The sequence below is a fragment of the Pristis pectinata genome, chromosome 22 (assembly GCF_009764475.1).
Source record: "Pristis pectinata isolate sPriPec2 chromosome 22, sPriPec2.1.pri, whole genome shotgun sequence".
In the NCBI taxonomy this organism is placed as follows: domain Eukaryota; kingdom Metazoa; phylum Chordata; class Chondrichthyes; order Rhinopristiformes; family Pristidae; genus Pristis; species Pristis pectinata.
Genome location: NC_067426.1, coordinates 15,380,358 through 15,408,332, shown reverse-complemented (window position 1 = coordinate 15,408,332; position 27,975 = coordinate 15,380,358). Strand labels below are relative to the sequence as shown.

At 43.9% G+C, this 27,975-nt stretch overlaps 2 protein-coding genes across 2 annotated transcripts in view; one reads left to right on the top strand and one right to left on the bottom strand.

Annotated features, from left to right (window-relative positions):
* Positions 1-557: 557 nt before the first annotated feature.
* On the top strand, positions 558-9,498 carry sh3bgrl3 (SH3 domain binding glutamate-rich protein like 3). Its single transcript, XM_052036393.1, has 3 exons — positions 558-673; positions 6,189-6,356; positions 8,130-9,498. Exons 1-3 carry the CDS (start codon positions 629-631, stop codon positions 8,193-8,195), a joined length of 279 nt encoding a protein of 92 aa, XP_051892353.1. The 5' UTR covers positions 558-628; the 3' UTR covers positions 8,196-9,498.
* Positions 9,499-10,441: 943 nt separating this feature from the next.
* ubxn11 (UBX domain protein 11) overlaps positions 10,442-27,975 on the bottom strand; it is a 58,217-nt gene continuing 40,683 nt past the window's right edge. Inside the window, exons 11-15 of the mRNA XM_052036722.1 lie at positions 23,452-23,555; positions 19,872-19,900; positions 18,361-18,507; positions 16,615-16,781; positions 10,442-10,626 (exon numbers count right to left, since the gene is read on the bottom strand). Of these exons, the coding sequence (XP_051892682.1) occupies positions 10,442-10,626; positions 16,615-16,781; positions 18,361-18,507; positions 19,872-19,900; positions 23,452-23,555 (632 nt within the window). The remainder of the gene's footprint in view (positions 10,627-16,614; positions 16,782-18,360; positions 18,508-19,871; positions 19,901-23,451; positions 23,556-27,975) is intronic.

The window sequence follows — 27,975 nt, the reverse complement described above, 5'->3', positions numbered from 1 at the left end:
GAAACCTGAAATGTATTTACCTTTTGAGTAAATAATCCATGTTATGCTTCTGTTTGTAGCGTTTTGTATTTTAGGAAGGCAAACGTGGTTGACTGAGCAACCTAAGTGTCATCTATAATTGATAAAATGAACTAACAGCCCCAGGCATATATCCCAGAATATATTGCCTATTTCTCTGGCAGTGTGCGAAAAGCTTTACTGTTATCTAATCCATGATGAATCAGCCCTGTGGGTGTTTGATGGACCGAATGTGGAAAGCAAAACTAACTTTTTACCTAGAGAACAAAATTGACATTTAACCGAGTACACAAATTTGATCTTATCCACAGTCCGTTCCTTTCTCCTCTTTCCATGCCCCCCCCCCCCCTCCCCATTCATACTAAAAAATGCCCCTGTATTTTATAGAAGATGGAATGTTGAAGCGCGGCGATTGTAAATGTGGTGCTGCAATACCATTGAAACTAACGAGAACTGTTATTTTTCATTTGAAGACGGTCCCTGAACTTCCTGACGCGGTGAACGGGAGGTGTTGCTATTGGCCGTGATAAATCACATGGCGAAGTGCAGCTTGCAAGTTAGTGTCTGTGTATGTGTATGTGAGTGAGGGAGAGAGAGAACCAGCGGCGAAATGAGTATAAGAGTGTATTACACAACCGTTGCCGGCTCCAGGGAGGTGAGTGTGCAACAGAATGGGGAGTGGAGAACGAAGGAATAAGAGGAGGGAGATGATGGTGTAAAGGTGCTGAAACATCTATTGTTGGGGAACAGTGAGGGAAGGAGAAACTGATACACCCGGTGATGGAGCTGCAGAAAGTGGCAAAGGAACCCGGGCTATGACGGTGCAACATTGGACTCCGTTAGGATGTAATTGAAGGGCATTCCGTAACCAAGCAAGACCACCCCCTTTAGTTATTGCATAGTCTGATTAGATTAAAGCAATCGCCACTTGTATTTACCAACGTAATTTTTGAAATCCCTTTATCATAATTCATCTGCGAGTTTTGCCCCACGCCGCCCCACGCCGCCCCACCCCACGTATGTCTTCCATTCAAACATGCACTATCTGTTCCAGTCCCCCGTTCCACCATTGTAACTCAATCTCTACAACACTTAGCCACGACTTGTCCTTCCTGGGCCTTTTGTTGTTTTCTTTGAAAGGAAGTAGTAACCTTTGACGTTTCTCCATCTCCCCTCGTCTTCAGAAAATATTTTTGTGTGACAAACGTTTCGTTTTGCTAGACGTGAAGATTAGACCGGGTGGGGGAGGTGTTTTATTACAAATATAGAATTTTGATCAAACCTGCAAACAAAATGTTAATTCCCTGGAAAGATGAGTAATTCTGAGCAAATCAAAGTTACTAATATGCTTTAATCGGATTTAAGGTTTGATATTCATTTTTTCCCCTCAGTATTTTCTTTAAAGGAAGTTGTAAACTGTTCAACAGTCCAGTTTAAAGGACTTCCTGTTTAATGAGAAAATTTATAAGGAAATTGACTTTAATCCAGGTTTGGCAAAACCGTTGTGTTTCAAGATGTATTTTGTAGACCCAACCCATCAATGATGAATGTAGTGGATGGGATAGAGCTGGGTTATACCTCCTTGGAATATTTAGTTTTCATTAGCTTGTGTGCAAAGTCATGTTTGATCGATGAGAAATAGTTTGTTGCTCACACTCAACCGCAATTTATATCTATATCTGTTCTTGCATTATATATGCCTTCAACATTGTGAAAAAAAAACATGGCTTTTTCATGTATTATCAAACAATACTTGAGAGCAAGTCATTCAAGGAAATATTTAGCTGAACGGTAAAAAAGCTTGATCAATTAGGTGAGTTTTAAAAGGGCACCTTTTTTTGCAGCAGGGGGTGGGGGTGGTGAAGCAGAAAGATAAAGGGAGGGAATTCTAGAGCTGGAGGCCCAGGCTATTAAAGGAAAGGTTGCGCCTGTGATGCGACGATGGAAATCGATGAGCATGAGATCAGAATTGAAGAAGATCAATGATCTCGGGGGGACTGCGGACTGAAGGAGGTTTCTGTGACATGGGTAAGACCATGGAAACATGAGAATTTGATGTATTGCTGGGCTGGGATCTTGTGTGAGTCGGTATGCACAAGGGTGATAGTGACCTGCCATTTCAGTTCCATTGTATCTTGGGTTTAGAAACTTACAAAAAAACCTCCCAAGTTCTGAAGTACTCCCATGAGGGTTGAATCTGAAGATCCTACAAAATGTAAGTAGAGATGTGAAGATATGACCACCAGAAAGGGTTGTAAAGTCTGGGTTCCCTTTTTAAAAGAGAAGACAGTGAGCGAAGAGATTATTAAGTAAGGATTCAATTAGTATAGACAGGGGTAGTGATTTCTTGTTGGGAGAGATAGAGGCCATTTGTATAAGGCAGTCAACATGAAATCAAACAGGGAATTTGAATGAAATTTATTTATGCATTGAGTGGTGAGAATATCAGACTTACTAGATATTAAAGCAATTAGTGTGTATGCTATTAGGAAGAACCTAGATAAATATGAGGCAGGAGGGAATTGAGGTTGGAGAAGGAGTGTGGGAGGAGGTTTGCATGATGGTCAGAAGGGGCCAGCTGGGCCAAATGATCCATTTCTGTGCTGTACCTTCAAAGTAATTTAATTCAGGGCATTTAAATCTATATCAACATGAATGTGAACTATACAGTTTTACCACAGAAAAGTGGAATTTCTACTCATTCTTGGTTTTTGTCTGTTGCATTTCTTTCACAAGTCATATTGCGTCTTAACTTTCTGTCAAAATATCACCTTTCTGGTTAAGATTTCTTGGCATCACTGATTTAGTGCTGTCCTGAGCAATTGCAACTCGATCAATAAGGAGCAGGAATGGAGGGCAACATTCATGAATTTCAGAAGTGGAAATCAGAAATGGAAAAATCAATCCTCTGTTATAGAAGGAAACCACTTAGCCTTGAGTTGTCTCTAAAAATGCTTTCTAATTTATCCCCTGCCTGCTGTATTCCCACAGCCCTCCAAATTGTTTCCTATTTAATTCCCTTTTGGAAGTCACTATTGAGTTTGCTTTTATCACTCTTTCAGGTTATTCTACACAGTCATTACAATGTCTCATCCCCCCTTTGGTTCTCTTGACAATGATCTTAAATCTGTGAGCTCTTGTCACTGAATCTTGCACTGGAAGCAATTTCTCATTATCAAAAGGCCTTATAATTGTGTGCATTTCCATTTCTATTTCTATCAAGTCCATTCAATCTTTGCTTGAAGGAGTTCGCAGCTTCTCTAATTTATAAAGCAATACTATAATAAATAAGACATTTATGAACAAATAACTGGTTATAAGTAATGCAGTTCAGATTTGCGAGCATTGTTGTTATGGGGTGCTGTGCATGGATGGCATGATGCACTTCTCTTTCACCCTCTCAATCCTCTGACATCCCTCTGTTCCTCCCCTCCTCCCATTCTCTGCTTCTGGCAAGCAGCAAACTAACATATAAACAATAAAGGCAGCCAGCAGGGAGGAAACTTGCTCCATGCCACAGATTCCATCAGGGCACAGATTCATCAGCATCGGGTCTGCACGTATAGTTCTCATAGAGTTATAGAGTCAAAGACGTAGTTATAGTATGGAGTGAGTGCTGCTTGGGCTCCTCAGATGATTGCAGTGGCTGAAGGGCTCACATTAGTTATGCCAGCATTTCATCTTAATAGATCTGCTACAGTGTTGAGGACAGACTCTGTGCATGGTAACTTCATTCAGGAACTGTCCCTAGAAAATTGAGATAGATGGTCATCATGTTCACAATATCCTATGAAAACTTGCTTTCAGTTCAGCGACTTGGGCTTCCATAAAAACTAAGCGTTTAAATAATTTCAACTTGTGTCATAAAATTGCTCAACCCCTGCTGAAAATGTCCCTGGCAAATACTGCCTTGGAGGCCTGGTCTCCAACTGATGCCTGAAGCATAGGTTTAGCTTGGAGACCACTCTGGACGTGACTCTTTCGTGGCCTCCTGGTGCAGCTGTAAGGAATGGGCGAAGCTGCTTTGTAAGATAGAGATTCATTCTGTCCAAGTCTGAGCTGAGCTTCCCACACACTGTTCCTGACCCTTCCAAACCCTAGCTCATTCACCATTTGTTGCCAATTAATTTGGACAATCCCCAACTCCAGCTGAAAAACAATACACCATCCAGGAAAGTGTTACGATGCAATTGTAGACCAGGAATAATTTGGACTGTGAAAACTGAAGATCCCATCAGATTAGGTTTTCAATCAATTTATAAAATAAATCTTGATCAGGAGAATATGATCATGAGTTTTTTGGAATGTCATTAATCCAACCAATTTATTAACATAAATCTATTGTCTTCAAAGCAAACACCATTCATCTGTAACCAACTTTATCCCTCTCCCTTGCTTCTCTCAAACCAACAGACTCACTAGCATTGGTGTCATTTTAACCCTTTGTGGATCTTGTATCTGTGACATCACTAAGATTGATGGTTTCCACTCTGACACTGCTGCAGAGCCTTTGTTACTTATAGACTAGATTATTTGAGCACACTTCTGTCTGGTGTCTACCCCCAGCCTCCCCCTTAGTCTGCTTTCAGTAAACATGAGGTAGTCCAAAATCTGTACTGTGCTATTTGCCATCACCCCTGCTGACCCTACACTGTCTCCCAGTAAAGCAAAGACTTGATTTTAAAATTCGCATCCTTGCCCGTCTCTTGTTCTGTAACTTTCACTGTGCATATAACCTTCTGAACTATTTGTGCTCCTCTACCTCTGGCCTCTTTCTCATACCAATGCTTCAGCTTCCAAAGCTCCTATGTTGAAGATTTCCCTACCTAAAGCACTCCTTGACCAACTTTTGGACATTTGCCTCATGGCTTAGCATTAGTTTCTTTGATTCTGTGTTAAGTATGTTGCAGCAAAGGAAGCCTACTGTTGTTACCTGGGCTAGTGTATACAAGACCCCAGCCCCACATCAATGTGGTTGATTTTTAACTTGAATTTAATAATGGAATCTAAGAGCCACAGGAAAAAACATCACTTAAGTGAAAGTTATCACAGAAATATGGGCAGGAGGTCTCCGGCCTGTAGGAATCTAATGTAGTTTTAGTGAACTAAATGTGCACATGCTGTGACATTTCAAGGGCCATAGACACTGTGATGCTTGAATGAGTATTAAATTATCTGGATTAATTGGCCTTATAACCTTGAGTATTTTATTAGACACAAATAATCAACTCACTTCCTTCAGAGGTATTATGTTAAAATTTGCATTAAGTGCTCCACTGCAAATCATCCCCCCACATCTTCTGTTTGATGCAAAACAGGTGGGTTTTGCAGACTCTCTAGCTTTTTTCTCAACTTCCACTTAGCAGGGATGTTTGAAGAAATAATAAAGAAGGTTGGAAATGATCAGCAGGGTTCGTTCTCTGGAGATGGGCTTGTGTATCGTGGAGTAAGTCGGGTGCATTTTCTGCATATTTATCAGTCCACCTTGCTGGTTAGTACATATGCCACCCACACCATTCTATAACCAAGCTGAGAGTTTTGGCTGTGATGGTTCCAGTGAGATTTAAGGTGGATATTTGTACCTTTGTGTAATGCCCAGGGTTCTGTCCAGCTTTGCTTACTGTGGGAGGCTGGAACACCTTGTCTTAGTTCCCTTAGAAGTTTGTTCAGGTTCCTTCTGCCAAAGAGCAGAATTCTTTCAGAGAAAAGCCAGAAACCATTGAGGACGGTAAAACACTGAGAACTGAGGCAAAGAGCAGCCAATTCGGAGAATCTGACCAAACACAAACGGAACAAGAGTCCTCTCCCCAGCTGTTTAGAGGGAATGGGGAAGGAACCAGGTGGGTTGGGGAGAGGGCTGAGTGATGTTGGGCTTGGAGGTATGAAGGGATAGAAATGGTTCTGGGTGGGGTGTGGAAGGCTTTGGTTAAGAATTGGGAGTAAACGGACCTAAGGGAGGCAGATGATGGGATGCTGTGGAGGGTGTGTGAGGGATAGCAGTGTGCCTATGGAGAAGGAAGAAGTGGTTGAGGGGAGGAGAGAGTTGGGGCTGAGATGAGAAGTTGCTGTCAGAGAATTGCTGAAATGAAGCTTTACAAGATTTGCCAGCTGCCGATAAGAGGGGAGAAAGTGATTGATATTTTGCTGTTACTTTGTTCAATCTACTGCAGGTGAAATCCCAGCAGTCAGAGGTGACTCGCGTCATGGACAGTAAAGGCATCAAGTATGAAATGATCGACATTGCACAAAATAATGCTTTGAAGGAGGAGATGAGGAGCAAGTCAGGAAACCCCAGCGCACTGCCTCCTCAGATCTTCAATGGCGAGCAGCACTGTGGGGTAAGGCTGGGGTCCAGTGGGTGTCAGCTGGAACAGTTAGCTCCACCCTCAAATCACCAGTCTCCAGAGCCCCTGACACAAGGGCCAAGCACCTTTCTCTGGGTACATACACCACATTATACACTAACCCCTAGTCCCCACACAAACACACCCGGATCTGACACCTACTTCGGATGAAGTAAAGCAAAATAGATCTCATTGGATGAAAATCCAAACAACTGCAGATGTGGGAAATCTGAAATAAAAACCTCTGAAAATGCTGCAAACAGCAAGTCCTGTTGTGTCCTGTGGAGACAGAAACAGTTAACATTTTAAACACTCATTGAGTCTCTTCAGTAAGTCCAGTGACTTAGAGTCCCACACGTTCTCCCTGGTTGTTTATATGGATGTTTTGGAGTGGGGTTTATGTGTGATGGAGGGGAGTGGGGTTCAAGGGAGTGTATGAGGTGTGGGGGGTGGAGGGGAATGGGGTTTGGGAGTGTGAGTGGGGTGGAGGGGGTTGTGTGGGGTGGAGGGGAGTGGGGTTTGGGGTGGTGTGGGATGGAGGGGCTGTTTGTGATGGAGGAGAGTGGGGTTTGGGGGGTGTTTGGGATGGAGGGGAGTGGGGTTGGGGGGTGTTTGGGATGAAGGGGGTGTGTGGCATGGAGGGGAGTGAGGTCTGGGGGGTGTGGCAATGGAGAGGGGGGTGGGATGGAGGGGAGTGAGGTCTGGGGGTGTGTGGGATGGAAGGGAGTGAGGTCTGGGGGGTGTGGGATGGAGGGGAGTCATGTCTGGGGGGGTGTGGGGTGGCTGTTGGGTCTATGTGGGGAGAGGGCAGTCTGGAGTGTTTGTGAGGGGAGTCGAGGTTAGTGTATAATGTGGGCTGGAGGTGGTATGTGGAGGGGGTAGTTGAGTGGGGTATGTAGTGGGTATCTGTTTGGGGAGGGTGTATATTTGTATAGGAGTATTTGTTACAGGGAGATATGTGTGTGGAGGGTGGTGTGTTTGTATGCTGGGTGGGGTTGGTGATGTTTGAGTGTGTGACAAGTGGTATAAAAGCAATTATTCGCTTTTATTGTGAAGGGTTGTTCCAGCCCCAGAGGGTTGTGCTCTGTTTACATATAATATTGTGCTGTTAACTCAGGATAGAATTAGCATCTCTGCCTCTGGACTTTACTCCTAAATTTCTGCTTTTGCCATGTCCCTCCCAGCTGTAGCCTGTGGAAAGATCATCGCTGATTGAAAACAGCTTGCTTTAACAAGTAAAACATCCCATGATACTTTAGAACAATGTTTTCAGGCAAAATTTTACCCAGGCTAGTGAAGGATGAAAAAGAATTGTTTGGCCACACTGTTACTTGCAAGGAGCTTCTTCATTCAAGAGAAAAGTGTTGGTGTGGTGGCAGAACAGTGTCGGGAGTGAATTCGAGAGCTCAGGGCTGTGGGGGCTGAAGGCTGATGATGCTGGAACGATCAGGGTAGGAATGAGCAAGAAGCCAGAATAAGAGGACATAGGGATCTGATGGTCACAGAGTTCAAACAGGTGCTGGAGAATTGGAGGGGTGAGAGCACAAGGCATCTGAAGAGAATGGAAATATTTCTGACATGGAAGCAAAGGTTACTTTGTGTTAGGAGGGTGAAGAAAACAGGCCAGCAAAGTATTGGGACATTCGAGTTGGAAATTAAAGTGGGGTGGGGGTATGTAAGAATGGATGATGCAGTGATCCAGTCCCAACGTGAGATGGATGGTGCAGAGGAAGCCACAATTAATCAATGGACTCTTGTTTCTCCCAGGGTTACGAGGACTTTGTGGAAGCTGTGGAAACGAGTGACGTGAGGAAGTTCCTGAAGCTCGACTAAATTCCCTCTGTGCCAGATTGACGAGAGGCAGAGTGCAAAGCCAACCCTGATGCAACTCACTCACCCGCATGCAATCCTAATCATACAACCCTGTTGGAACCACCAACAAACAGCAACAGCTTCCCTGTTTGCTCAGCCTTCGCTCCTTGATTGGAAGCTTGTCGCCAATTCTTCCATTCCATTGCCATTCTTCCACTAACTATTAATGAGTTAAGCCTAGTTATTCCACGACTGAATTAAAACCTTGCCATTCCTCAGGGTAAGGTCTTGGATGCAAAATCAAATGGGGAGGGTGTTGAGTGACTCATAGTCTAGGGGAGAGATGCTTGATGGGAGGGCAGGTGTGATTCAGAGTGCCACTGGATGGGACCAATTTAGAAATTTTACTCCCTCTCACTGGGTATTTGGGATGTGAGGGTGAATGAATGGAGCAGAGGGTCTGGGTCCTGAACTGGTATTGGGGAATGGGAACAAACCTGGGATTGGATTGGGAAGGGGCAGATGCTGTTGGAAAGTATTGGGTCCTTGGATGGAAGAAGGGAGCTTGCTGGGAGGAATAGAGGTGGTGCAGTCCTTGCCTGCAGTGTGAGGGCGGGGGGTGGTGGTGAGCTAGTGGAAAGATTTTTTTTCATGTAGTGGGATGTGCCTCAATAAATGACCTTTATTGGGGCTGCCTCATGTACTTATTTTTAAATGCCGTTGATTACCACTAATACCCTGGATGTTACATCATTAAACCAGATATTACAGGATGGGTCTTAAAGGAACCAGTGGGATTTGGAGAGGTGGCTCATTCTCACTCAGCTTTGCGAGGTGCCCATCATGGGTTCCATTACTGCAGGTGAGACACACTGGCTTCTTGTTGACCATCTCCGTTGGGTATGTGGGTCGTTGAAATGATCTTGGTTCTGTTGGGTTTGGCACCCTGTTCTGTCAGTAGTGGCCCGGGACAAGGCTTTCCGTTTTACACCCCGCGACCGTACCCACAAACTCCGAACATTCCACGACTGAGGTTCACTCCCTGCTGCAGCCTCTTCGGTGCTTTAATTCATTATGTAAACGAGATTGCAATTATCACGGGAATGTCTGCTTGGATGCACAGCAGCTGTTAGGGAAATGCTTCAAAGTCATTGCAAGGCCTGTGCACTCACACTCTTAACTTTTTCTTTCACTCTATTTTCTCTCTTTTCCCTCTTCGCAGCTCTCTCTCCTTTTTGCTATCTCAACCTGGACCAAGTAGGTTTTCTGCCAAAATATTAAATAATGTCTTCCAGGAAGATATGAAATGTTTTGAACTCTCCAACCCTGCGTCTCGTTGCTTTCTTTTGTCCTTCGTGTGTTTACTTATTGAAAGGAACAGCTCGGGGTTCGGGACTGTGGAGTGGGTGGGAATGGGGAGGGCCGAGAGCAGAATGACACCATAGCTGTGGCTGCCCCAAGTCGTGGCTGTTCTACTCTGTGAATGTGGGTTACAGGGAAGGACCGCGGGGAGGAAGGGGTTAACAAACCTCATCGCCGCTGAACCCGACACTACTCCGAAGGCTGCAAAGTCACTGGAGGAGGAATGGTTGACTGGACTCAATGTAGGGAGGTGGGTGTGGTCTTTAGCCTACTGAGCGGAACCAATTTAGGGGCTCAATTTGCTCTCTGACCAAGGCTAGAAGGGAAGGGTCCCAACGTGCGGGGAGCAAAGGGAGGTCAAGTTCTTTTATTATCATAGGCATAATACCCAGGGTTTAAATGCCAAGAAAATTGGCTTTTTTTTCAGTAGGTTGTTGGAGGTCTGAGTGTCGTTCTCGGATCCAGCAGTATATGGGTTAATGTAGCAGACGCGGTTGAAGCTGGAGTTAGCACCAGGCGTGCGGTTGGTTGGCCGCGCCGTCTTCGGGATGGGAAATTGATAGCTTGGGATTTAAGTTTCTCTTTCTGGACGGAGTGATTTTTTTTTGTAAACAATTCTTCCTTCAAATTAAAACCAGGCAGTTGGCAGTTCTCCCGCCCGAGCATTAGCCCAGCTGTTCAATGTAAACAAATAGAAACGTACCTAATGCAAGAATGACTGGATTGGTGGGAGCTGCTCGGGTGTTGAGCAACACACACACTCTAGCCTAGGGGAAATGTACCTGCGGTTCTATAAAACGCATTTATTTTTCTGCGGTAACATAAGGAAACCTAGCAGCCAATTTACACAGCACAGCTCCGATAATGCAGGCGATTCGTACATGGGTAAAAGCTTAATGACAGGATTAGTAGTTGTTTTGCTGCCTCTCCAGCGTTCTGTCTGGCACAAAGGAGCGGAAATCGGCGTGCTTGCGACCCAGATGTGGCGTCGGGAGAGAATGTCCCTCCAGTTTTCTGTTGTTACTTATTGGCCGCAACGTGATACGGGGGTGTGAGAGCAGCTGCGGTGTCAGGGCGTGTGTTCGCAAAGCTGCAATGTGGTAACAAGGAACAGAAGCTAACGTGGATTTTGTTTTGTATCTGCTTGGTCGGTGATGGGGATTCGTTAATCAGCACACTTACAGCTTAAAACAATCGTTCGGCTCACGACCCGGATCTCCTGTGGACAATACGGTGTCGAAATGTCTTTCCTGTTTAGGTTTCTAGTGTTGTTTATAAATCAGACTGTGACAGGAGAATGGAATTGGTTGGAACCCACAAGCTTTTGAATAGAAACAGAATATAGTGCAGTTAGCAGGTCAGGCAGCCGCTGAGGAACAAAGTTAACATTGGTGGTCCGACCCTTTGTCAGAACCGAGAACGATGCTCTATATTGACTCTTCCTCTCTCCACAGATGCTGCCTGACTCGCTGAATGTTTCCAACATTTTGTTTTTATTTCAGATTTACAGCACCTCCAGGTTTTCTTTTGACGTCCAGAAACTCTTCAGTTTCGGTCAGCCTGGGGGTGGGGGAGACGGAAGTCTCCACGCTGCCCATCCCGGGCTCTCTCTGCACTGAATCAGGGAAACCATGAGTACTGTAAATGGTCCCAGTAGTTTATTAATGGCCCCGGAGTTGGAGGAACCAATCTATAATTCTGCATGTCCTCGCTCCATCTTCAGCCGTTGCTTTAAGTTAGTTCTCCATATTAAGAAACACAAACAGGAGCAGAGGTAGGCCATTCGGCCCTTTGAGCCTGCTCCACCAAAGTAATGGTGGTTGATCTTCCACCTCTATACCAGATTCCATTCCATCCCCCCCACCCCACCCCAACTCTCCCCATACCCCTTGATAACTTTAGTGTCTTAAGAATGTATCTCCTTCATAAGTATATCAAATGACTTCACCTCCACAGTGCTAGAGAATTCCACAAGTTCACATGAGTGAGGAAACTTATCCTTGGACCTACATGTCCACCTCCACATCCTGACACTAGACACCCCACCTCCACCCCTCTTCCCCCAACTGGCCAGGGGAAACAGCCTCCCTGTTTCCAGCTCATCAAGTCAGGCCAGAATTTTGTATGATTAAATGGAATCCCTTCTCATTTTTCCAAACTCTGGTGAGTTCAGGTGTAATAGATACAATTTCTCCTCATATGACCCTCCTGCCAGACAAGGAATCATTCTGGTGAATCTTTGTGGCTAACCTTCAATGGAAGGTATATCTTAAGTAAGAAGACTAAAATTGCACATTGTAGCACACATATAGTCTAATCAAGACCCTGTATGATTGTAGTAAGACATCCTTACTCCTGTGCGAAAAACCTTTTGCAGTGAGGACCATAATAACATTTGCTTTCTTAACGGCCTGCTGCACCTGCATGTTTGCTTTCAATGAGAGGTGTACAAGGACACCCAGATCCCTTTATACGTCAACATTTCCCAGTCTCTCACCTTTTACAAGTAATACTTTTCTGTTCATCCTACCAAAATGGGTAGCATCTCATTTATTCACTTTATAGTGCATCTGCCCTGTATTTGCCCACTCAACCAACTTGTCCCAATCTTCTTTATATATATTCCTCATAACTCTCACTCCCTCACTCCCACACGGTTTCATGTTGATGGCAAACTTAGAAATATTACGTTTGGTTCCCTCATCCAAATCCTTGACAACTGTTGTGAAAAGCACTGATCCCCTGTGGGGTCACACTGCGGGACACCATCCGTTACTTCAAAAGTTTATTCCTACTGTGCTTCCTGTCTGTCAACCTTCAGACACACACACTGGTGTACTGGAGCCCCAACTACCGAACAAGAAGGAGGGATCTATTGAAATAGAAGGGAGGTAGTTGATTAGGTCATGCCCAATCATGTAATTTGACTTTATTCACCTGTCACTTGATACCATTGCCAACAAAAATAAGCACCCACAGCCACGTGGGGGAAGAATTGCAGACTTCTCACTACCCATTGTGTGGAAGTGCTTCCTGTTATTGCTAGATCTAATTTTAAGGTTGAATTCTCTTCTTCTGAACCAACTTAGCAGAGAAAATAAGTTCTCTGTTTCCATCCTGTCAAATCCATGCAATATTTAGACCCCCTCATCAGAACAAGCTGTAACCTTTACATTTCAAGCAAAGACTTGTCCTTGCAAGTAATTTAACCCTCATTAGCCTGATACAGTACAAGATGACTCTGAACCAGTAGTACATTTCAAAATTCATGACCAGTGAGAGTTGGACTCAGTATCACCCAGATTTTTGTTGTGGGCCCTTTCCCCTGGTCACTTGAGATGGCTGGTCAGGAGGGTGAAATGAAACATTTACCCCTGTAGGTTTAGAACTGAGCTTGCTGGCAGATTCCAGCTTACAAGTTTGAACTGTGTCTCGTGGCAGATCATGAACTTGCCAGGATTCCCCAGCATTTCTGCTGAGAAAAATACTCACAGACCCTTTGACAGGACAGGAGCCACCAGCACATATACTTCAGTGGAGATTTTCCACTTGCAATGGGGACAGGTAGGGTTTCAGTTCTTGCAATTACTTATGCTTGCAATTGTATTTTAATTAGTTAAAACTGCTTTAGTTGATTCTTTTAATTTTTTGATTATTTAATTTTCAGTAGTTTTTATTTCTGAATGACAGGTGTTCAGAAGCATTCCAAAAGTTTACAAGCTTTGTCAGCAAAACTAGGGGTCTGGTTTTGCCATCTGTCAATAGTTGGGGCTTGTTTTGGTTCACCCACCTGACCATGTGATGCTGTGGGAAGCTTCTGCATTGTGTAGGACCTCTCTGATTAGCATCAAGAAACTCTCAGCCAACAAGTTCATCCTTAAGATCTGAACCAGGTATGCAAGGGGCAGTGTAGATCCAGCAATAATGAAGGAACAGCAACATTTTTCAAAATCAGAATGGTGAGCAACTTACAGGGAACCTAAGTGGTGGTGGTGTTCCTTTGGTTGCTATGCCCCTGTCCTTCATGGTGGTTGAGGAAGTGCTGCTGGAGTAGTCTGGATGCAGTGCCTTTTGTAGATGGTACACACTGCAGCTGCTCATGATGGTGGTGGAGGGAATGAATGTTCAGTCTGGTTAAGGCGATGCCGGTCAGGCAGTTTTGGTTGTTGTCCTGGACAATGTAGGACTTCTTGAGAGTTGTTGGAGCTGTGCTTAGTCAGATGAGTACGGAGTATTCTCTCATGCTTCTGCTGTGCCTTGTAGATGGCGGAAAGGATTGTGTTCAGTTTACCTTGTGTCGAGATGGTAAAACCAAGCCTGTTCTTGATCATACTCCAGCCACTTATGTGCTGGTGATCCAAAAATAGAAGGTAGTTAATACTTAAATGAACTAAAGGAAGCCTTAAAGGGATAATATAAAGTGGGGTAATGGACTATAGGTATATGGCATTCAATGTCAGTAAGTATGAGATGAGATATTTTTGCTGAAACATGGAAAGGAATTATACGATGAAGGGAAGCGGGCTTGGTGCAGTAGGGAGTAGAAGTTTGGGACAGTGGATTCACAGGTTGATTAGGCAGAAAAAATGTCCATGAAGGTTAGATTTTATTATGGGAAGTCCAGAATACAAGTGGCAGGAATAACGCTGAGTCTATGTAAAACTTTAATCACAATTGGAACACCATTTGCAGAAAAGGGGTTTTACGCGATATGAAAGGTATTGAGGCTTCAAAGAGGGAGAAGTGCGATTCACTAGGAAGATCTGAGAAACACAAAAACGAAAGAAGATGAAAAATCAGATTTTCTTTATTTAGAACAGATTTGAAACAAATTAACATATGCTAAAAGAATACCAGTTGCTGGGCTTTATAAACATACAAACTTAAGAATTAGATGCAGGAGTAGGCCACTTAAGCTTGCTGTCATTCAATGAGGTCAAGACTATTCCGATAGTAACTTCAGCTCCATATTTCAGTCTAGCTGTGGTAACCTTTCACCTCCTGGCTAATCAAGAATTTGTCTACTTCTGCTTTAAAAAAAATACAAAAAGTTTGCTTCCACTTCTTCAGAAAGAGTATTCCAAAGGTGTTCAGCTCTCTGAGAGAAAAAAAATGTCATCTCTGTCTTAAGTGGATGATTTTTTTGTTTTTTTTTAAAATAATGAACCCCCCCCCCAGCTCTAAATTCTCCCACAAGATAAACTATCCACACGCATGCTGTCAACACTCCTTTGAATCTGATATGTTTCAATCAAGTGCACTCTTGCTCTTCTAAACTCCAGCGGATGCAAGCCCTGCTTGTTCAATCTCTCCTCAGAAGACAACCTGCAGGTTCCATTGTCTAAGTCCAATAAATGAAAACACACTATAAGAAATGTAAGCAGGTTTGCTAGATCTTTGTACATTATTTCAAGCCTAGCTGCAGCATTGTGCCTAATTCTGCATGTCACACATTAGAAGAAACATGAAGGAGAGAATGGAAGAGATTCACTTAGATAGTTCATGGGATGAATGATTACATCTGGAAATGCTGGACTTGTTCCTGTATTTTGCTATTTTTACATGATGGGTTTTCCCCTCATTAACCTATCAACCAGATAGCTCTATTTATCACCATGGCAACTATGGCCCCAGCTGGTCAGAGACATCCCCTTTGTCCCATCAACCCTTCCTCCATCCTCTCTGCAGCTTAAAACTAACTTGTTTTCCTCTCCTTCCTAATTCTAATAAAGAACCTTCAACCAGAAAACTTTAACTGTTTCTCTTTCATCAGACGCTGCCTGACTTGCTGAGCATTTTTTTTCATTTCAGGTTTCCAGCATCTGCAGTTTCTTTTTATGCAAAATCAAAAGAAAACTCTCAATGTAATAAGTAGCTAGAATTTGGAATGCATTGCCTAATAGGTTGGTGAATATAGATCAAACTGTAGCCTCCAGAAGAGATTTGGATAACGACTTGAAGACAATATATTGTAGAGCTGCAGAGATGATAAACATTGAGTGAGACTAACTGGAGATACATTATTGTCACATTAATTGGAGACAATTAGAAGTGAGACTAATTGAATTGCTCTTCAAAGGAGGAAGCAATTATTCAATGGGTGGAATAGCTTTCATCTGAGCTGCACTGCTATGAACCTTGTACTCCAGGTGAGTGCCTACAGAGAGTATACATCAGTAATCAAAAAACAAAAATGCTGCAGATACTGGAAAGCTGAAGTAAAAACAGAAAATGCTGGAAAGACTCAGCAAGTCAGGCAACAACTGTGGGAGAGAAAGAAAACCTTTTAGGTCAAAGACCCTTCATTAGAATGCAGTTCTGCAGAATGTTTCCAGCATCTTCTATTCTTATTCAAGAGTGTATATCACCTTTCTGTACTTTTCCTCTGGGTCTGCTCCCTTAAGTGGGATCTCTGACCTGCCACATTGGACTGACTTCTATTAGCATAAAATGTGTGTTTTTTCTAGAACTTAATTCTTCAAGCATCATTTTCTTCACCTTTATTTATCAAGTTTATACAAATTAGGAAAATATCCATTGTCTGTGTTTTAGTCAAAGTTAAAGGACACACAAAAGTTATTTCAACCAAACATATGCCGTCTGACGTCTGTTAAGTTTAAAGAGGAACTGCAGGGACGGGCCGTTTCCCATCAAATTTAGTGGGCTGAGGATTTTGATAAGTTAGCACACTGTTTTCTATACATTATTGGTGGGGATGGGGATAAGGGACCCTCACATCAGCCTACACCTGATGATACCATCACAGAACTACCAGGGCAGTTAATGAAGTGATTGGCTAGTTTGGATATTTAAAATTGTTCTTGATGACTGGTAAGTTGGGTCAATCTCTGTATCGCGATTTAGAGGGGGAAAATAATGAAGTACCTATCACTTACAGTTGACTTTTGATAACATACTTTGGAGATTCTCCTCAGGCACCACATTGGACTCAGTACTATGACCTCCTCTTGGTATTTGTGGATGGAATGCAGGCTTCTTTTACCAACTTGTTTTTATGAGGAATTAAATCATCCTTGTCTAGATAGGAGGCCTTCATTCCTTGAGGTTTATTCCTTACAAGGAGTGACCATTTCATGCTGTTGGGTGAGGATCTGGGACCTTTGTGGTCGCAGGATGAGTGTGGCACTTGGTACCAGCCCGTACTCCATCAGTGTCTTGCTCTGGTCACTGTAGACTCTCTGGGGGAAGGTGCTGATGATGTCGTAATCAAGCTGTTGCTCTCCCCTGCAAAATATCAACCGCCAGGCAGAATCTTTACATCCCAGCACACAGGATAGAAACTTCTCAGCATTCAGACCCAATAAGCAAGTGATTGCACCAGAGAGGGGCACAGAAGATTCACCAGGATGTTCCTGGGATGTAAGTTTTCATCCCAGAGGAGAGACTGGATGGGCTGGGTCTGTTTCCCTTGGAGCGGCGGTGGTGGGGGGGGGGGGGGGGGGGGGGGGGGGGGGGGTGTGGTGAGGAGGAGGAATCTGACTGAGGCATACAAAATGATGAAGGACGTGGTCAGGGTACATAATAGGAAACTATCTCACAACGGAGACGTCAATTGTCAGGAAATGGGAGACGGGCGAGAGGAGGGGAAGGAGAAGTTCCACAAACTTGAAGCACTCAAAAAGAATAGGACGTGGTGCAGAGGCGTTTGATTGCAGCAGTTTTAGTGTAGCTCAGTTGATTAGACTCTCGGGAACTTGGAGGGGGAGGATCCTATTGTCACGGTTCACGTAGGTACCAACAACATCAGAAAGGTTCTGCTGAGAGAGTTTGATCACTAATGGTCAAAACTGAAAAGGAAAACTACAAAGGTATATTAATATTGGAATATTAATTGAGGCACAAGCAGAATGGCACAGAGTTAATTGGATCAGGGAGATGAACGTGTGGCTCAAAGATTGTTGTGGGAGAGGTGGATTTCATTTCAAGGGATACTGGCATCACAACTGGAGAAGGACTGAGCTGTTCTATTGGGATGGACTTTAGTTGGGACCAGCAATCTAGTGAATTGAATAACTACGGTAGTAGATAGGGCTTTAAACTAACTGGGGCTGTGGGGTAGGATCTCAGTGGAGGGAAACCCAGAATGCTAAAGAGGAACAATAAGGAAGCAGAGCAGGAAAGTGATCGGGGTAAGGATAACCAGATCGTGTCAAATGGGGATAGAGTGTACAAACCAAAGATTAAACAGAGAACACGTGTCAAAACCTCCATTGGAACATGGTGAGGTTGTGAGAGGTGTGATATAAATTGGAGGAAGGAAGAGCGAGTCTGGATATCTGCAGCTTAAAAGGACCAAAGGGACCAGAGGAGGGTGGCCCCATGGGAATGGGAGAGGGAAGTGCTGTGAGTTCCAGAACTCTGGCCTCCTTCCTCTTCCGCCATTCCTGCATCCTTCCCGCTGTATCCCGCTCTGTTTCCTGCTGCGCCTCTCCTCTCCATGTCCTGAGTCTCTCTACTGGTACTTCTGGCCACCTTCACATATTTCCTTTCTGTCATTCAAGGCCCACTGATCTAAATCTACCCAGCCTTGACTATTTCAACTCGGCCCAGGGCTTTTTGGGGGAGTGGGGTGGGGGTTCCATGTTCCTTTGTGACAACAGACCAGTGAACAGGTCTAAGTTTCTGGATGTCCTTCCAGAGCAAATGGATTCTCTCTATCAGCCCCGTTGAATCCTTTAGATATCTTAATGCATTCAGTACAATGTCTGTGGGGATGGTGAGCCTATTCCTACCAGTGCAGGGATGATGCTTCTGACACAAAAGGAAGCAGAGACTCAGAGGTTGCACACTGCTGACCCATTACCTGCCTTGGTCCAGGTGAGCACGAAGATCTCCAACTGTCTCAGAGAAAAACATTTTAATGATGTACATCTTCTCTCCATTCTCTGACTTGATCCTGAGGGTGGAGACATTCCTCAATGTTGGGGGAGTTCCCTCCCTGACCTCCAGCCTGTGATGACCAGAAAATTGCTGTGATTCTGACAGGATCAGGAATTAACACAAGGAACTGGATACCAGCTGAGGTTCAGAAGAACACTGACAGATGTGTTAGAAATTATGAACAGTTTTGATAGAATTAAGAGATTTCCAGTTTCCAGTGGGAGGAGGTTGTGCACCCAGAGGAATCAGACTTCTCGTCATTGGTAAAAATATTGAGGGGTACATAAGCACTTTTCCAGGACTGTAGGAAAAGAGAAGGCAATGGCAAGGGCACTGGAATCTTCAGTAAAGTTGTGTCATGGGGTAGGATTTATGTGAGTTGATCTGCTTGAATACCCTGTGGACCACAACTATAAAATGCAACCAGTATATCTGGTGAAGCCTCACTATAATACTTAAATGTGTAACAAGCCTAGAAATTGAATTACAATGTATTTGCGAATGGCACTCTAGACATAATTTTAGGTGATTTTGAAACATTTGTGCACATTCTCCATTGAAAATTTGCCCTTCAAGAAATTGGACCAGGCACCCTGTCACAATTCACCCTAATATTGATGTAATTTCCCTGTGGCATTTTGCACAGTTAAGTACATCATCAATGTACGTGGTTCCTTGTTAACTAGTTAACAGACAGAAATTTGATCAAAAATTTTGAACTTTGTAAATCACAAGTTAACTGATAATTCAACAAAGGGAACATACCATGTACCACACGTGATTTTAATGTGTCCCCAGGGTATCACTTTCATTTGCTAAAAATTATCCCCTGTATTTTAAATGCACAAAACTTCATTGTCAGCACCCTCTGAACAGATAATTGCAGTCACAGGGGCTTCAATCCATGGCTCTCATGCCTCTGCCAATAGTTGGGCCTGGGACCAACCCTGGCCGTAGGATGCATCATCCTGCTCCATGCTAGAGGAGCTCTCTCAGATTACTCATGCACCACTAACCTGCCATAAACCTCCCCATCTCTGTTTTTTTGCAGTCCCCCTCCTCTCCACACTTCAAACACATGAACACCATTGCTGCTAGCAGTAAAGAAGCAGTGTCATAGGACCTGCGTTAACACTTCCTAAAGGGAGTAAGTGACAATAAGGATGTCATTTTTTTGCGTGACTTCCAGTTTGGCATTGGCGCTACACATTGAGTATGTTTAGCACACTAACCACGAAGGAAATCCAATTTCCAGATAATCTTTGTCTGTTGGTACATGCCACTTTATACTTGCTGTGTTGCAAGGTTGGTCAGTCCGTAAACTGCAAACCTTCACAGACCATGACACCCTGATGCAGTATCTCAGCTTACTCTTTGCCACCCCATGTGAATCAAGTTGACCATTCCCTGACCCTTTATTAATGAGCCCTGTACCTCTCTTTCAATGCTTGAAGACATGGAGTTTCGAATCAGGGTGATGCTGTCATCTGCTGCTTTGGGAGGAAACCTTTAAGGAAAACAAAAATGAAAAAAAAATTAGTCTAGGTAAGAACTCTCTTTGCTCCAGAGCCTCATCCATGACTGGAGAGATATTTCATAAACCTCAGTGAGCTGAGAGAGCTGCTGGGGATAACCATATAGACCAGAGAATATTTTAGCATCGGGATGGTTTTCACTTTCCTAGACAAATAATCAAGCTCAGCAGTGCAATGGGTGAAGCCTGTTAAGACAAAGTCATTCACATTCAGGAAAAAAACAAACTGCTGGAGGAACTCAGCGGGTCAGGCAGCAACCCTGCATAGTTGGTCCTGATGCAGGATCTTGATCTGAAATGCTAGCACTCCGCCTCCACAGATACTGTCTGACCTGCTGATTTCTTCAAGCAGCTTGTTTTTTACTCCAAATTCCAGCATCTGCAGTCTCTTGTATTGCCAAGTCATTCACATTACCCAGAGTATGGCCCAAAAACTCCAGGGCATATTGAAATATTTTTCAGCACTAAACTATCATAAACCTGAAATGTAAACCTGATTGGGTATTGTTGCGGGTTACTGTGAGATACTTCCAATTCCTGCCTGTGATTAACTTGGTTACACACAGGGGCACCAAGATATGTTGAGTGTCTCTGATGGTGCTCAACACTTGTTTGGATATCAGACTTGAACTTTCCTTCCCTTGAAGCAGACTTTCACAACATACACAGAGCCAGCCTCAGTGTAAATTAGCAGGAAGCTGGCTTACCTGGTCTGTTGCTGTGGAATTCAATGCCTCTTGAAGGTACCTTTAAAATGTTAATATATTCCTCAGATCTACTTCCCCCCCCCCCCCCATCCCATCCTTCGCTGTAGTTCCCCTTAGAACCCCCAACACTGGACCAATTGTATTTCTTACCCCCTCACTGGCCCACTGTGCCTGATCTACATCCACTCCTACCCTATGCTAAATGTCCGATCTGCTGCTCAATGTCCTGATCTTCAACCCGACCCGTGACCCATGTTCTACAAGTTCTTCCAGAACTAATGAAAACCAACAAACCCATGTGGAGACAAAGTGTATGAGCCACATCTTATGCAAAGATGTCTTGGGACTTGTGCAATCGAATATTCCGGGGGGGGGGGGGGGGGGGGGGGGGGGGGGAAGGGAGCGACATGCAAAAAACATGCATTGGGCCAATAAGAATCACTGTCTAATGTACCTTTTGAGGCACGAGGAGAGGTTGCATAGACTAGAATTTTATTCCCTGGGATGTAGGAAATTGAGGGATGACCTGATAGAGGTATATAAGATCATGAGAGGCATAGACAGGGTGAAAGCACATAGAAGGTTGCTAAAAACAAGAGGCCATAGGTTTAAGATCAGAGACGAGAGATTTAAAAGGAACATCAGGGGCAGCTTCTTCAGGTGATGCCTATTTGGAATAAGCTGCCAGAAATAGTGGTTGAGACGGGCACATTAGAACATTTAAAAGCCATCTAGATAAGTACGTGGATAGGAGAGGTTTAGAGGGCTATGGGCCAAATGCGGGCAGATGGGACTAGCTCACTGGGAAACACAGTCGGCATGGACGAGTTGAGTCAAGGGCCTGTTTCTGTGCTGTTAGGACTTTATGACCCTATGACACAATGCTTCCTGTCCTGTGCTTATGATTGAAAAAAATATCATAGCAATTGTTTTCCATGCCTATACTCTGTTCCCCTTTTCTTCTACTCTGTGCAGCATCCACCACAGGACAGTGTCTTTGACATGGTGTTTATACGTAGCTCCAGGTCCCCCCCCCCCCCCCCCCCCCACCGGAAACCACATGCTTCCAACTCGGGATTTCTCTTTGGGAATTTAAAGCCAATTCCAATTCCAATTACATTCAGTACCTGATAATCAACACCAGGTGGCAGTAAACACCCCACCAGTAATCATGACAACAAGAATCTGAGAGAAACTCAGAGAAACCAGCCAATCTCAGACCTGGAAGGAGAGAACTTTCATTATTGATGTCTGACTAAGGGTTGATCTGAAACATTAACTTGTTTCTCTTCCCCACAGTTGCAGCCTCACCTGCTGAGTATTTGCACCATGTTCTGTTTTTATTATATGTAGTGATATGAACTAACTCAGGCATACCTGACACTGAAGGGAATTGAAAAGTATTCAGAGTAGAAATGGGAAATGTTGCCCATTAGCAAGTTGCCATGGACACTGTGAAGCCAAGCACCTTTTAGTTGTTAGACATTTGATGACGTTACTGTCGCCAGTGATGAAGAGGGGAACGATAATGAACTGCTTCCTGTGTGCAGTAGCATTTTCCGCAGGAAGCTTCACAGATTTATTTTTAGTGTTCTGGTGTGAGACTTCTCACATGTTAACTGATTAAAAGTTCTCTGGAGTGAGCTGTGACAAGTTGTGCTCCGGGATCTGCAACTCCTCTCACTAGGCATCATGGGGCCAGGACATTTACTCCAGATCACAGAACAATGGAAGATAAAGCCGATTCTTTGTGATTACAATAAATATAATAGTCTGAGTCTCCTTCCCAGGGTGGAAATGTCCAAATACTGGAGGGGATAGCTTTAAGGTGAGAGGGGGAAGCTCTTACAAGGCAAGTTTTTTATTGACACAGAGGGTGGTAGGTACCTGGAACACACTGCCAGGAGAACTAGTGGAGGCAGATACAATAGAACATTGAAGAGTCAGTTAGACAGACATATGAACAGGCAGGGAATGGCGGGATATGGAGCATGTGCAGGCAGATGTGAATAGTTTTGGATTAGCCTCATAGTCGGTGTAGACATTGTCGGCCGAAGGTCTGTTCCTGAGCTCTGCTGTTCTACGTTCTATGAAGATCTGATTAATGTACACTGGTTTCAAAAAACAAATAGGCAACCATTTTCTCCACTCCTGGTATGTACAAGGTGCAAGAGAGACAGGAAAGGGTTCCATCTTTCAGATGAGTCACTGAACCAAGGCCCCATCTAAAGCTAAAAAAATGTCACTGGAAAGCAGATAAGCTAGCCAATCATTGCATTATTTGTAGGAGCCTGGTATGATTACACTTCAAAGAAAAGGAAATAATTGGCTGTGAAGAACTTTGGAACATCCTGAGCTCGTGGCAGGTGTAGTGTACACTAAACCAATGTGAGCGTACTGCATATGTGAACTAAGACAGTGACTGTTAATAGGCTATTCAAACATGGAAGGCATCACAGACCATAACCATCTGCACCTCTCTGTATAGCCTCGCAACCTCCAGTAAAAGAACATGGGACACAGATCGGGCCAAAGAATCCTGGTCTTTTTTCCCTTAAATAAGCTCAAGGCTGCTGTGGATTATGGGATCCTTGCCTTCATTGCTGCTGAGCTCTGGAATCAACTAAAGCAACACAGGCCACGATTTACCGACCAGTGCTGCACCTGATGAAGCCTGTTGAACCTGATTATGATTCTGCTCTCACATGTGACCTCATTTTAATACAAATTTGCACAGAGTGGCTAAAAGGGACCTTCCCCGCCTCCCAGTTACCTGCAGCAGGACTTTGATCTCTCCCCTGATGTCGAACGCCTTCCCAGCCCGAATGACGGTTTTGGGTAGTTTGTTCAGAAACTGCTCCACTGATAGCTTCTTGCCTCAAAACAAGACAGATGAGGTTTTTTGACCTGTTTTACAATGGGTGCCATTTTCCTCCACCCCTCACTATGGGATTTGCTGCGGCCGATGCTTTGTTTGAAGACAGATGTCCTGGATATTACAGTCTCCTCACAGTTCATGTTCAGCCCTCCATCCATCCTGCTGATGCACAGCTCCATCTTCATTTTGTACAGATTCCACCATGATCCTACACAATCACAGTACCACCTTTGCCCCCTCCTTCTCTGCCCCTCAAGAGTACCGATGTTCCCTATAACGTGGCACAGTGGCGCAGCCATTGTCTCACAGTGGTGCAGCCATTGTCTCAATGGCTAGGATTTCTTTCTGACCTCTGGTGCTGTCTGTGTGGAGTTTGCACGTTCTCCCTGGGTTTACTCCAGATGCTCTGGTTTCCTCCCATATCCCAAAGGCATGTGGATTGGGAGGTTAACTGGCCACTGCTCTTTGCCCTTGGTGCATAGCTGAGTGGTAAAATCTGGGGGTTGGGGAGAGGGAGACAATGAAAACTTTAGGGGAATAAAATGGGATGAGTGTAAATGGGGGCTTGATGTTTGCTGGCTAAAGGACCTGTTTTTGTGCTATCTGACTCTATAATCCATGTGCAGCAATTTCAGGTGTTGCTCTGAACAGTCTGAGCTTTGTTAAAACAAATACCAGCTGTGCCCACATCAGAACTAATCTGTTAAACAGTGAACCAAACCCTCAGCAGGTTCTGGTAAAACAAACAGAAGTGTACTCATCTAAAACACAACGTTTAAGGAGTGTATCTGCCTTCATGTGGTCTCCCCTTTCAGCTCAGTACAACTTATTTTGCCACACATTGAGCGGGTAGTAGGTTGGGTGAATATTATGGAGCCTCTTTCAGATGTCCACCCTGAGACTTGCAGTCTTCCTAGCCTAATCCTCATCCATCTCTGGCCTTTTCGGGAGACGAGATTCCTCCCACTCCACTGAGGACCACATTCTCTCCAGTCCAGCCCTAAGCCTCCCTCCCTCCCCCCCCCCCCCCCGCCCCCCCACCCCCCCCCCCCCCCCCCCCCCCACACAAGAAAGACACCACACTCTCACTATCCAAAGTCACATTTGGTCCAGACCCCCCCACCCAACCTGATCCTGCCATTGAAATGTACCAACCAACCACTGCCCTGATCCCCACCTGCTATCTCTATAATACCTCTCCAGTCTCCCAGAAATGTGTTATCCTCCCAGGCCAGACACCCCGAGACCCACAGTGCCCTTCTCTCCACAGGCAATGACTTGTGATCCATCATCTAGTTCAATACCTACAAGACTTGTCATCCACCATCCAGTTCTGTCGCTGGAGATTTATGATCCCCATTTGTACAGATTCCCACCATTGGTAGTATCTGCATGAGGCGCTGCCTCAAGAAGGCAATATCCATAATCAAAGGCCCCCACCATTATGCCATCTTCTCGCAGCTACCATCGGGCAGGAGGTACTGAAGTCTGAAGTCCCACACCACCAGGTTCAAGAACAGGTACTTCCCTTCAACCATTCATTCTTGAATTAACCAGCAAAACCTTAATCACTACCTCAGTATACCAACATTATGACCACTTTGATCACTTTGCACTAAAATGACTTTTTTTGTTCTAATTGTGTTCTTTCTTGTAAAAATTGCATATAATTTATGTTTACATTTTTCTTGTGAATGCTGCTTATATGATGCTATGTGCCTGTGATGCTGCTGCAAGTAAGTTTTTCATTGGACCAGTGCACACATGTACTCGTGCATATAACAATAAACTCGACTATGACTTAAAATGCATCTCCAGTCCGGCTGCCCGTGATAGAACACTGTCTAGGACTCAACCCCTGACATGCGAATTCCCCCTTCCAAGCCACGCCACAAACATGATCCTTTTCCTAATCCAGCGCTTCCCCAGTAGTCTCAGGGTGCCTCATTCTCTCTAATAGACCCATCCAAACATCCCAGCCCAGCCTGTGACAGACTTGCAATCCCCTGTTCATTGAGTCCAACCCTAGTCCAGCTCAACTGTGTACACAGCCAGTACAGCCACCCACATCTCTGATTGGCTATGGCCATAAACAGATCAGTCCCTTCAGGGATAGGGAAAACCAGATGGAAAGTGAAAGGAATTAATTCCATAATTAAACATCATTGTAAACCTAATTTAGAGAGAAATATAATGATTGTGGAGGTGGCAGCTGTGGATGGGAGTGTGGAGCTATGTACAAGATCAGACCATGTACAGGCAGGTAGGGTTGCAGATTGTTTATTAGCATGATAAGAGTACAGGTTATAAACATGCAATGTTGCACGTCCAGGGCATATATACATAAACTAAAGGTGCAGACTTTTGCTGCTTGGTTAATGAAGTGAAATATACAGGGAGGCTCACAGAATGGCCAGGGACTTAGTGAGGAAATGGACTCTGACCACAAATGAGGATCTGCACACTGAAACAACTGAGTAGAAAGTAAATGAGGAAATGAGGGAAAATCAGAGTGAAAGAGGTTGGGAGGAGAATCCAGAGTGGACAACACACAATTTAATGTTCATGCGGCAATTTTGGACTGCGGGAAGGAGGGCAAAATCTTACAGATGCTATGTGGTGGCTGTGAGACATTCTGTGACCAACCACATGCATAGAGATAGCCAATGTTGTCTCAAAGTAACTTCCTGAACAGATGAACATGCAGATGGCTGCTCGTGAAGTTTTACTCTCCACGGCTGTTTCCTGATTCTTCAGTATTTCTGCTATTTTCTATTTTTACTTCAGATTTCTGTCCATTTCGTTTGCAATGCAAAACCACCTTTTGCTTGTTCTGCTCACATATCACCACATGTGCTCATTGACTTAAACTGGATCCTGGACTCTCATCGGCTCTGTGGGTTCTGCTGTACCTTGCTGTCAAGTCAGACAAGCAAACACGATACATCATCTAGCCAAATATCCTTTATTGATGGTTAACACCACCCAACTAACAGGAGTGTTGGTGCAATGTATTGCAAAGTCACGTAGATAATCACAGTTCTTTCCCCTATAAAAAGAAACCCATGACAACAATAACCTTCTGGGTATATTAAATGGTTTTTACCAACTATAAATACAGCACTAAATTGTACAGGTACATAAACAAATCCAATAAATTAGGTAAATTTAAATCTACTTCTTTTCTCATCCTCTCAACTACAACACTGCAATAATAAACTGGACTCAACAATTCAACAAAATGTGCACCTGATACCAATAAACCTAATAAGTGACTGCTACAATACATTCACATGTAACACATCTCAATCTTGTAATGAACAGAATCCTTAATTCCACGTGTTGACCATGAATATATCTTGCATTTCTAAACATAACTACCAAAATTTAATGCTGACCGATACATCATTCAATGTACCAGTAATTTCAATTACACATATTTTCCAAAGTACCAAGCATCATAAATTCAATAACTGGAATTATTAAACTAGCTTTTTCTCAATGCTTCCATCTTCTTGTCATATTGTTTCACATCACAACTCTTTGGTTGCTGGTGGACACTGCATCTTTCCTGTTCTCTGCTAGCCCTTTTGGTACCGGAAGTCAACCTGCTTGTTAAAGACTCTTCATCACTCCAGGACAGCTCACCCTGTTCTGAATTCCTGGCTTTCTTGGTGATTTGTCCAGTAACATCTCCTTTCTGTTCCTTGTGGCCTCTCCAGATGCCACCGCCTTTGGCTACACTGTTTTAAGGTATTGAACTACATTTGTTTTACTTGCTGTCCCAAAGCATGGAAAATGTGTGCAGCTATTGCTGGTAGGCATGTGAACATCTATGGATTTTTAAAAAAGCACTTTGAAAACTCTTTATATAATATAGCAGAAGGTACAGTCTTCATTGGTGTTCCAGCTTGCACATCTTCGAGTATCACCTTTCCATATGTTATTGTGCAATTCCATAACAGGCTTTGTATTCACACAACTGGAACTTCTAACAACCATTGTGTACATTCATCCAACTTCTGAGTTTTCTTTTTCAAAGAAAATCTTGGATTTGTTTGTTTTTCTTGCCTGAGGACCCAAGTCATGCACTTGCCTTCAGGTGGGCTCTCTTCATCTGTAACAATGCTGGTGCATCACTGCTCATACAAACAGTTTTGCTTGAATTTTTCCTTTTAATAGTCTGTACAACAAATGACCCTGCACCATATGATCTTAAAAAAAACCTGAACATCGTACCTTTTAGCCAGTACTTTTAACTGACAACATATTCAACTACAGTTTCTTCTGGTCTATGGTTGCACACATCAAATGCATGATATGCAAATAAGATGGTGATTAAGATGTCTCATGATCCTCAAAATATCTTCAAAGGAGACCTCATCTGTGGCCCATGGTGATAATGAACTGGCTAACATT